This window comes from Alligator sinensis, unplaced genomic scaffold, assembly GCF_000455745.1.
Source record: "Alligator sinensis unplaced genomic scaffold, ASM45574v1 scaffold1295_1, whole genome shotgun sequence".
NCBI lineage: Eukaryota > Metazoa > Chordata > Crocodylia > Alligatoridae > Alligator > Alligator sinensis.
Window position 1 is genome coordinate 1,002,119 of NW_005841880.1, and position 11,667 is coordinate 1,013,785.

At 52.8% G+C, this 11,667-nt stretch overlaps 1 protein-coding gene across 1 annotated transcript; it reads right to left on the bottom strand.

Moving 5' to 3' along the window:
• Positions 1–674: 674 nt before the first annotated feature.
• Positions 675–11,663, bottom strand: CUNH19orf24 (chromosome unknown C19orf24 homolog; the record flags this gene model as incomplete). Its single annotated transcript, XM_025196562.1, has 3 exons — positions 675–2,172; positions 11,253–11,369; positions 11,569–11,663. Coding segments are annotated over 3 exons (255 nt in total), but the record flags the coding sequence as incomplete, so codon positions are not given.
• Positions 11,664–11,667: the final 4 nt, after the last annotated feature.

Here is an 11,667-nt window from a genome sequence, read left to right on the forward strand (position 1 = left end):
GTGCCTGTAAAAACCGCGTTGGGGGAAAGAGGTGAAATAACCAGCGTCGGGCACGCTAAAGGTGACCAAGGACAGGGAAGGGGGTGGGGGGGGGACCAGGAACATGCTCAGGCTTTTTGGTCCCTTCTCTCGTTGGGGCCAATGATGTTGGAAAGGACAAAGTCCTGCTGGGTCTGGACTGAGAAGGGAAATGGTTTTATTCACCGTAAGCAAAACCATCTTCACCGACTGGGACTCGGTCAAGGATGCAGCATCCCCTCTGCTTCTAATAAATGCCATGCACCTTTCCAAGTCAACTACAATGCACCCCCCCGATGATGAATGGGAAGATGGGACTTGACAATCCCTGGGTGCTCCGTGCTGGGGGGGGACCCCTAAAATCTGCCACCCTTCAGGCTTTTCCTCACACACCACGACGACGGGCACGAGCCCGACCCCAGTCCCCTGCGGAAGAAACCCTGAGCGCTCGGAAGAAAAGGAGATTGCAAGGGAAGGGAACAGCCCCGGGAATTGGAAGCGACAGACCCCCAATCCTGCTGCACCTTCGAGGTGCTGATCAATCCTTCGGCTACAAGGCCACCAAGACCCACCGTGCCTCCCAGGCGCCAGCTCGCTGCAGCTCCTGTGCTGTCTTTAAGGCTTTGGAGGCAATGATCGTGGGCCTGATTTCCTACCTGTATCCAAGCATCGCCGGCAAAGTCACGCAAACAGATGCGTTCCAGATCAGACCCTCCATCACTCCCCACTTGCCCAGCGTTCACCACAATGGGGTACTGGTATTAATAAGGGCAAAAATAGGTCATCTGCGCCGTTCGGAGCAGGAAGCATTCGTTCTCAAGAAGCACTGCAGTCAGCAGGCCCTTAACGTGGCCGTGCAGAGTACTTCAGTCACCTCCAAAAATTGTTTCATGACAACCTTCCTGCAGCCTCGGAGCCGAGGGAGAGATTTGGAGGCGAGAACCCTGCCGCGGCTTTGAATGCAAGCAAAAGATTTAAATGTGACACGCGCCAAAGGGAAGTGCTTAACTAGAGCCCGGGCTGGCTTTAAAGGGCTGTATTTGTGTGACATGGAGCCAGGTGATGAGATGAGCAGTGCTTCTGCTGGCAGCAGGTGTGTGCCGAGAAGGATTTAAGCAAGTGCCTTGGAGACCCCCCAACAGCAAGAACGCTGCCCGCTCCAGACATGCCGAATGTCTGCGCAACCGCCTGCAAGGGAAGATTTGCGTGTGCAAACATCTTGCTTCGCTGGGGGAAGAGCATCGCATCCTTTGCAACAAGATATCCTTGGAGGAGTCACGGCTTTGAAAGACAGGCAAGCGAAACGGCAGCTTCGACTCTACCTGGGGTTCAGACAAGATCAGCTCTCACCGCGGCACCTGGACACCTTCCACGCAAACAAAAATCCCCAATTCCTGACCTGCATCAGTGATGCCAGGACATAGTATAGCAGATACCCACGGTCTAGAGATGCTCTTTTGCCCCGTACTGTCCGTGTGAAGACCACGGAGCATTTTGATGGCTTCAGCTGGGCAGATGTCCGACTGCGGGGCGTTCATGACCGAGGCGTTGTACAGAGGGATGTGATGACGTCTCCATGGGCTGGAGGATCCAAGTCAAAACGGCAGATCTTTCTAAAAGACATCTTTTAGTTTAACTGCAAATTTGGGGGCTCAGAACGGATTGCTTCCTGGCCTGTTTTGTAGGAGGTCAGACTAGCAAATAGGAACGGTCCCTTCCGGCCTTGCAGAGTTTGATTTTCTGGCTTGCACTAGCAGGTTACAATGCTTCGGGAGCAAAGAGCAGTGTCAATGACCAAACAGCTACTGGGTCGACACAGCATGTCCAGCCCAGGGTTGTGCATTCATTTCATTAGCTCAATTTACAGACCGATTTCAGTGAATGTGAACCCAGCCCTGCAGCTGTGGGGCTGGCCCGAGCCTGGACGCAGCCCCCAAGCAGCAAACGGGGCCTGGACGGGCACAGCTGCCTGCCCGCAGGCACGACCTTGCAGGAATGTGGCCCAATTCTTTCATTACCAGAGCCAACAAAGTCCCCGTGGATTAAACCAGGCTTCTGGTTCCAGTTTGCTACTGGCTTTCACCTTCTGGGTGCACTGAAGGTTTATTCTCTCAACAGGCATCTCGGACGTGGGCTTCAGCTCGTGCCTTTGATCTGGCAATGTAAGAAACAAAATACTAAAGTGTAACATCTGAGGCCTTCATCTCCGGTTTAATTTTCGGGACACCTTCTCCCTCCTGCACACACGCGCGCACACATTAGCATGCATCAAAAGTGCCGTGTCCCCTTTAATGTTTACTCATCCTGAGATTGCAAAAATTGTTGTGTGAATTCCTTCTTTAATTAGTTCTGGCACTCAAAAAAATATTGTTCGGTTGCCTGTACAGTTATGATCATTTCTCGCCTTTATACCTTTATTCCCTAGTGTGACTTGAAAAGAAAAAAAGCTTCCCCATTCTCCCTCGCAAAACCCCTGGCTTTAGAATTTTTTTAAAACAAAAACAACCACTATTTCTAAAGGAAGGTCCTTTGTGGATGAAGTGCCACTTCCATTCACCTTTCCAGCTTGTAAGGAAGAAAACAAAGATCAGAAGGAGGATTTAGACAAAAAAAACCCAACTAAGTAAAGCTAATTTTTTATACAGAGAAGTCTTGCTAGGTATAGAGAGGGGCTTTGTTGAGCGGTACAGAAGAGACATCAGAGGAGAATCTACAGCAGGCTTTAAAATACTTCCAGCTATCCTCGCGCCGGAGAGGAATGTGCAGTCTGTGTTGCAAAGTAAATACAGAGCTAAAATTTCAGAGCAGTTTCCATACCCAGAGTTCATTGCAGAAGCAAATCTGCCGCCTTGTTTGCAGCTGCACGCTGCGTGCACCGAACTACCCCAAACACCGCAGTACACACGTTAGCGTGTAGCCCCCTGCGTGTGGGGCCTGACACGCAGCAGAAAAGCATCCAGGAGCAAAACGGTGGGCACAAATGTACACACTGCATGTGAAACCACAGCCTGGCCTCACTCTGCCTCTGGTGCTTCCCTTGCCCAGAGTCAAACCAGGCTCCGATCTGCTGCGGGACAACGCTAGGACTGCAATGGATAGGGCAGCTGGATTGCAAGCTGGCAGACTCGGGCTTTATTACCGCCCCTGACCTGACCCGGGATGGCTCTTGGCTTCATCTTTTATAGTATAATGATGATGTTAACCTCCCTGATAAAAAACTCGGACATCGAGGAAGGAAAAGGCCTTTGTAATGCTATTGTTGCTGTAGGCATTTACTGGGGCAAATGCAGCGTTCACCCGTGCATTGAAGGGCAGTGCTCTCAGTCCTTTCCCTTCAAAGCCCAGCACTCGGTACATCACCACGGCGGTGGGCAATATCACAGCATCTCTCTGCTCTGGGTGAAAGACCAGCAGTTGGCCTCTAGCCCTGTTTGTCACGACGGCTATTTTGTGAATCTCATAGCATCGTCGAAAGTTACCCCGACCCTCGCAGCAGCGGACAGACCAGGGGAAAGCTGGGAGAATGCACCAGATAGCGAATGGCCCCCAGGTCCTACTTGGAGCAGAGAAATTTGCCTTCAGAGCTTAACGCGTGTTAAAATGAATCCTGGGCAGACACCCACTGGCTTGCGTCCGAGCAGACTCCCCAGCCAGACCAGCTCAGACAGCACCGCCCTGCCCCTCGTCTCAGCCAGGAAGATCGCTCAGGCTTTCGGTGTCTCTAAGGGTTTGGGGGAGGAAGGGCGTTCTCTTCTTTCTTGCTTCTTAAGGCTGGGCTGATGATGGCACGTTACAGGAGCGATGGCTTTTCTGGGACAGGGTTGCACGCAGATGCCGAAGGACTGGAATGGGATTAAAAATATGCAATGTTGACACTTCCATTTGGGTTCCTATCCCACCCTCTCTGCTGCTGTACCAAGCACCTTTCATCCATGCACAAACCCGCTACTGTCTCCATCATGCTCAGTTCTTCCTGACCCCAAGGGAGACCTGTGCAGACGAGGTGTTGTGTATTGGTTACGTACAACGGCGCTCCTGTGTGTCGCTGGAAGAAGCCAGAGAAACGCACCTGGCATTGAGAGCGGAAGATAGAGGCATGGGCTAGCTCTTAGTTCCTGCTAAAACTTCAGCCACCAGACTGTTTTGCCCCAAAAAAGCCATCTGCACAGATGCACCACCCCTGTGAGCTTGCAGGCAGGGCATGCTAAAGGTTCAGCACAACCAATTTAGCACATTAAAGCTATGGTACCTGCAGCACCTCCCACCGGTGGGCAAGGCTGCCTCCAACAGGCACAGATCGAGACCTACAAGTCAGCATCAGCCTCTCCCACCCTAAGGACCAAGGGAGACTTTGCAGATGTCAGCACCCAAGCTCACCTGGGTCTAATTTATCCAACGCTGTTTGGGACATTTTGCACGGTGCCTGAATGCATGCATTCCCCGTCCCCAGGGTGTAGCACTCAGACAGCATCCAGCAAACGGGCCCACAGTGCAACACTGCCACTTAGTGGATTATTCAGCTCGAAAACCCATGGCAATGTCAACTGGGGGAGATGGGGAGGATGCTTTATTTGGGCTGTAACTGCTACAGCTTTGACTTGTTCAGCAATGCTACACAGCATGGGAGCAATAAGAGCAGCACCCATTCAGGAGGCACAAGAGCAACATGGCAGAACACGAAGTAAGGGGAAGGAGGGGAACAAAGAAACTCGCCCTCCTCCATCTGGGCTCGAGGAAAAGGAACCACAGCGAGAGCCAAGAGTGAGAAGGGGAATACCATAGGAAGAGAGCAGTGGAAGGGCCAGGAAACTGCACTGGTGGAGACCAACAGCCAGTGGGTGGGAGAGCGGTAGGCTTGACCCAAGGGTCCCTGAGAGACAGAGACTGGAGCTGGGCTTGGAGAGCACAACTGGAGAATAGGAAGGCGTGCAGTAAAACCATCGCAAGCAGCAGGTATCTCAGCACCTAGGTGGGCTGGAGTGCTGGGGACGAGCAGCCATCAGGCAGCCCCCAGCACAACCCAGCGCTCCCCGTCCCTGCTGCAAAGGAGGAACCTACCGAGAGGGAACGTTTCGCTTTATTGGTTGGAAGATGCAATGGAGGGAGAGGAAGAAAAACAGTCAGCGAAAAGAAAAACAAAGCAGATCAATACAGGCCTGGCTGCTGGTTAAAAATAAATCAACACACCGCAGGGCCGGGAAGAGAAGCCTGGCCCTGCGTCTCTAAAAGCACCATCAGACAGGAACGCAATGCACTTGAGTGCTGCTTTATTGACTTCCTGGCGAGCCGGGCAGACCGCCGGCCCCTCTCCCCGCACTCTCCTGCTGCTGATCCCCCTTGCGCCACGCATGCAAACAGACTGAAACCAGAAGCGAGCATTAGCGGCGAGTGCTGCCATCGGCAGCGCACGCAGTCGATGCCATTAACCCCAGCAGAAGCCCCGGTCGATTGGCCTCACAGTTCAGCGGCCAGTCGCTCGATGCAAACCCCACGAAGATCACAGGGGCCCTCATGTAAACGTTGCTAATCGGGCTCGGTCTTAAACAACGGCACTTGTTTCAAGCAGACTAGACAGCAGCGCCGCATGACGTGCTCGCTGTGTAGCATTACAGAGGGTCCCCGCCACCCCCAGCTCCCCCTGGCTCCAAAGGTTGGATGCTCAGGCCTCTAGATGACCATCAAGTCAGGATCAGAAGTGCTCCAGGTGCTGGAGGGAGTGGACTGGGGGCACGGAGGAATATAGGCACCCCCAGTCATTTTTGGAAGCGCTCTAGGAAGTTACGCCCGAGGCGGGTTGTATGAAGGTATCAATGTGGAAGCAAACCCGCTTTCAGAGCCATTCAGACAACACCGACAGGAGTCTCCTGGGCCGACTCCTCTACCGCTGGGATCAGGACCGTCAAAAGCCACCCCCCTGCAAGGGCTGCCCTGGCCTTATTCCAACTGCCCACCAGAAAGGCGTCTCCACCCGCCCCGGGAGCAGTTCTCGACACTGTGCTGACGCACGCTCTTCTTCTGGGAAGGCAAGAGGGCACGGGAGGCTGCAGGGAGGGAAGGAGCCTGACATCTGGGTTGTCAGCATTCTTCATTTATTTCTCCCACAAGATGCATTAACAATGATTTAAAGCAACAAAACGTCTGAGAGATCAGGAATGACGGAGGATAATCTTGGCCAGCTGGGAGCAAACCCAGGTTGAGAAACTGTCTCCAAAGAGGCAGAATGTAAAATGAGCTCCTATGATTAAAGGGGAGGGAAGAAGAGGGAATAGCTTCCACCGCGGAGCAGCGAAGGGTCAGAACCTTCTCCGCCCAAAGCATGGTCAGATTAAAAGCAATGAAGAGGCTTTTCTCCTGATCCCTTTGGCAGTCCTAGAAACACCCCTGTGCAGAGGACTAATGCAAGCCCTGTTAAGAGGGCTTATGCGGTATTCAGGTATCAGGCTGCCCCTCTATACTGGGGAAGTACGAGGGCTCTTCCTTAATTAACTCGGCCTACCATGCACCAGTAATCTGGTCCCTTGCAGGTGGCATTCATTGTAGGTGCAAGCCCTCCACCCCAATTGCACATCCCGAACACAACAAACACCCCAAACTGCTGCCAGAACGGGCGCTTCCGTCTGGTATTGGAATCATTACAAATATATACTTAAAAAAAATAAAAAAAAATAGGTCCCCTTTACTTCCACCAGAATCATTAAATCATCCACATGTTAAAATACACAATCGTTATTTTCTTGGAATCATCCATTCCAACAAACCCAGGAAAATCAAAGCTTGCCAACTCCCTTGGTCCAACCAGGAACAAGAGCTTAAAGGATAAAAGAAATTAAAAAAAAAAAAAAAAAAAAAAATGCCTTGCTTCAGCTAACGGAAGGCAGATGAGCATGGCGGCAAAATGCTGAGCCACACAGGTTAACTAAGAGGATTGAAGTAAACTGTCTGACTTCAGGGCTCTGCAAATCAAGCTTTAGGGGAAATTAGGTTTGTGCTGGGGGCTGAAGAGTTAAGGGAAATGTCAGCTCCTGTTACAGAGCGCAAAGGTAATGCAGCTGATGAATCAAAATCAACTAGCTGGCGGCATGACCTGCAGGGCAGGAGGGCCTTGGACCATGGCAGCTGACCGTAATGCAGCACACGGGCAAGGAAAAAGTGCTTAAACTGAGCATTAAAGGATAAAAGAGAGCTGAGGTTGGGGCAGGCCGAGATGCTGGCATGCCTCCCTGGGAAGGCATTTCCACAAATACTTTTGCTGCTAAACCTGAAATGCGTCTGCGCCTCCCCAAGGCGTGCAGGGTGGGATGGAGAGGGGTGCCTTGCCTACAGTGGCGAGGTACTAGGCCTCGTGTAGATGAACCCCAAGAGCATGGTGCTCCCAGGACAACAGCTCTCCGCTGCCACGTGGCTGGTACAAAGCCACGCAGTGCTGCTGAAGGAGGAAGAGCTCCTTTCCTAATTGCCAGCTTCTCCCTCTTCAACAAGGAGAAATTGTTGCCAGCTAGAAGCTACCATCCTGTTTCCAGGGCTTCCCTTCCCACAGATGCTTAATGGACACGCCTAACACCGCAGTCTGGCCTCACAGCTGCACCTCCCCAGCCAGGGAACTCCTGCCAGCAGGATGACTCCCCTTGGCTTCCTGTAACAAAGGCACTCCTCCTTCACAAGCGAGGGAGCATGTTAAGGCTTGCAAGACTGTCCTGCCCTCCATTGCCCAAGAGCAGTGTCACCCCACTGGCTGCCCACGCAGGGGTGGAAGCCATGTGCTAAGAAAGCGTGCTGTGAGCAGGATCATTCCAGCCTAGTTCCCACCGTGCTGGCAGAGAGGCGCGCTGCACGTTTGTAATACATTCAAATACTCCCCACCCACCATCACCACAGGACCCACAACAACCTCCAGTGGTACAGATGATTCCCCTGCAGTCCGCTGGGCAGACGGCCTGGTGCAATCCAGAGTCCGAACACCACCGGGGCTATGGCCCTCCCTCAAGGAGCGGTTCCTGTCGAAGCAGAGCTGCCTCAGGTGAAGATCGACAGTCCGCAGGGATCCGGCATCAGCTCCTCCTCAGGGTTATTCCTCCTCTTTGAACATGTCGCAACCGCACAGGGAGCAAGACCCTCTGGCTTGGAGCACGGTGCTCGGCTAATCCTTCTGCGCACGATCACAGCCCTCTGAGTCCAGCAGCTGGGCAGCTATCGAACACTTCTGCGGTGCAGGCGACGCTTGCGGGTCCTTTGGTTTGCTGCTGTTCGCTGACGCGCCGCTGATCTCGCAGCCAGCACACGCTAGTCACTGCTGGTGCTTCAGAGAAACGCTCTCCTAGCCAAGTGCCATCTTTCCCCTTCTCCAAAAGAGGTAACAACCTGTATTGCCATGGCACGATTTCTACCTCCGAGCTGCTGCATAAGCGCTGATAGCAACAGCCAGAACACGGCTGCCCCAGACACACTGGTCCCTGAGCTATCCTCCCAGCTGCCCACACTAACTGAACATAGCACCCATCCCTCAGCAAGCAAGAGGATCCCTCCTGACTGATCGCACTGGTCACAGCCAGGTATAGAGTCTATTAATAAAGAAGTGACCATATACTGACATGGCAAGTGGAAGTACCCAACTCCCCAAGAGTACTTCGGCTCAACTGCCCTACTTAGTAGAGGGTGGGGAATGAATGGAGATGGGATATTGATTGGAATCCCCAAGCCAGGAGACAAGGCTCGAACACTCAGGTCCCATATGTTCAGTCCACCCCAGAGAGTCACGTGTTTGTTATGAAGAGTTTTAAAGCTTTCCCGTGTCTGGTCGCCATGCTGCAGGGCTCCTGTCACTCCACCTTCCCCTACAAGTGGCGCACGGGAGAGGGGGAGACAGGGTTACACTGCCCTGCCCCCAGCGAGAACATTTTGTGCTGTTAATTAGCAGTCATTTTAAGCAGTTAGGACAAAACAACCCCCGAAAATTGGCGAGGCGATCCTGCAGCTGGGCGTGCACCTTCCAGGTCCGTCTGTGCAGAGCGAGCCCTGGGTCCCACATCATCTGGAAAACAGAAGACACCCACACACCAGAATGAGCATTCATGGCTAGACAGAACAGTAGCGTCCTGGGAGAGAGCTGGGAATCAACAGAGCTGCGTGCCTATACATGCAGCTCTCCTCGCCTTTGGAAACACCCTGAAGAAATCAAAAGAACTAATTCTGGGGCGTCAAAGACTGCGCAACGCTAGTGTCTGTCCTGAGGGGAGAAAGGGAGCTAAGTGCAACCTGGCCTGGTTGGGACACAGCTGACTCTTGGCTTCAGACAGATTTTTTGGGGATCTCTGAAGGAAAGGAACACATTGGGTGTGTTGCTGTAGCCCCAAAGTAAGGGCACGCCTGGGCTACCAGACTATCAACTGCTTTCTGTTCAAAGGAGACTACATATCCCCGTGGAAAAGCATTAGATTGCAACTCAGGAGACCTCAGCTCTATTCCCGTTCCTGCCACTGTCCTGCTGGCTGAGCGCTATACCTCAGTTTTTCCGTCTGCAGAGGCGGGGCTGCCCCTTTTGCAAAGTGCTTTGATGCATCCTGACGAACAGCTTCCCACTCAGGGCCGCACACAATACAGATACGAGAAAGCGGCACGTTCTCTAGAAGTGCAACAGCACAGAGCTAGCTTGCAGTGTTAAAAGCCAAGCTTGCCAGCGTTCAGTCAGCAACGCTCCAGCCAGCAGCACTCCAGATAAGAGAACGATCCTTACTGCCAGCGTGTGCTTTATACGCATTAGCTGATCCGACGCAAAGGAGTCCAAGACGTTTGAGATGAGGCAGAGATTCTTTGGTTCTTAGAAGAGCAGAGGGAGGGGCAAAAGGAGTGAACTGCTTGGCACAAAAAGAGATGGGAAGATAATGCAGGGACTTGAGGAGCGTAGGGAACAGGATTTTAGGTCATGCATTGCCAGAGAAAAGCACGCATGCAGTCTGCCCACAACACACATGCCATTTGCCGTTATTCTCACCCTCCCCCTTCATACTGTGGAACCAGGGACAGGGAGAAACCCTACAGCGCTGCCTGCCCCTTACATAGGAAACCGATCACGCAGCTCCTCAGACTCCCCCAAACGCTGCCCACACTTCTCTCTGTTACCTTCCCTGCCTGTCACTGCACGCTCCATACGCCTGGACCTAAAACGAAGGCATGTATGCACCCCAATCCCACCCAATTCTTTGCTGAGGACTACTTGAGAACACATCCAAGTGTCCGCGTGCCTCTGTGTTAGTTCTGAGTTGTAGTCACTCGGACCCTTACGCTACCACCTCCACTGCACTGGGTTTGTGCGACACAGATCACCATTGTGCTGTACCATGCGCACGCTGCAAGTAGTCACATAATAATACTATTATAGCACGGAGTTGGGACTTGAGGCACGATCAGACAAGGCCATAGCAATTATGAGGTTAGAAATAAATTTAAGATGGAGACTCCTACCTCTTACAGGAAATCCTAATGAGTTTCAGAGAGGATTTAAAATGTCTTCACCGTTTGTATAGCACTCAGTCTCATAACGAAGGCAGACTAATCTACTGCACTGGGGGAAGGCCTGGTCACCTGGCTTTCACCCCAGCACCAGGCTGCCACGCTGATGCTAACACAGTAGGAGAAACCCTCGCTTTAACAAAATAAACACGTGCTAAACTTTTCTCCAGGATGAAATATTGTAAATGTGGTTAAATATTTATAGCTCTGACTGGGTAATATTTATAAATAAGCCAGTGTTGCATATAGGAACATAAGCATGAATATGTATTTGTAAGTAGTATGTATGGTGTGCATCTGTAAATAGTGTGCATTTGTAAGTAGTACGTATAGTATGTATATGTAAATAGTGCACACTTCTCGGCCTCTTGAAGGCTCAGACCAAGTGCTGATCTCGGATTTCGTTAAAAATCGATGAATCAAAACAAACAGACAAAACGTCCCCGTGCAGAAAGACCCGGACGCGCAGCCCAGCATCCCAAGCAAGACGAGCCACAAAGCAGAGTTTGCCCCGGACCGTAACAAAGACGAAGGGCGCCTCAAAGCCCACCCGGCAGCGAGACCCGCAGAGCCGCGCGCCCGCCCGCGGAGGCCAAGCTTCACCTGATCGGCTCCAATGGCCGGGTCTGCACCAAAGCGTCTCGCATCTCTAAAAAGGGACATTTATAGCAACTCACAAGGAAACAGAATAACCCACCCCCCCCCCCCCCCGAAAAAAGTCTCCCCACCGCCTCAGATTTCGCGTCTCAAACACCGTGTCCTCGTCGCTGTCGAGCGACGTCATCTCCACGTGCTCGTCGTAGTTGGAAAGCAGGCCGTATTTCTTCCTCTGAGGTTTCCTCAACCTGAAATCAGTGGGGAAGGCATTGGCGTCCGACCCCGGCGCACCCACCCGGTGTAAAGGGTTGGAGACGGAGACGGGGGAAGGAAGCGTGGGGTGGTTTTATGAGCTCTCCCAGGTCTGACACGGCGCGATTCAAGGCGCACCCCCGCCCCACGCGTGTCTGGGAAGCCTTGCCCCCCGGGCGCGGGGCCCCCCCTCACCTGAGCGCGCGCACCAGGAAGTAGAGCGCGGCGAGCGCGCACAGGCCGCTCAGCACGTAGAAGGCGCGGTGCACCACGGACACGTTGAGGCCGCCCGGG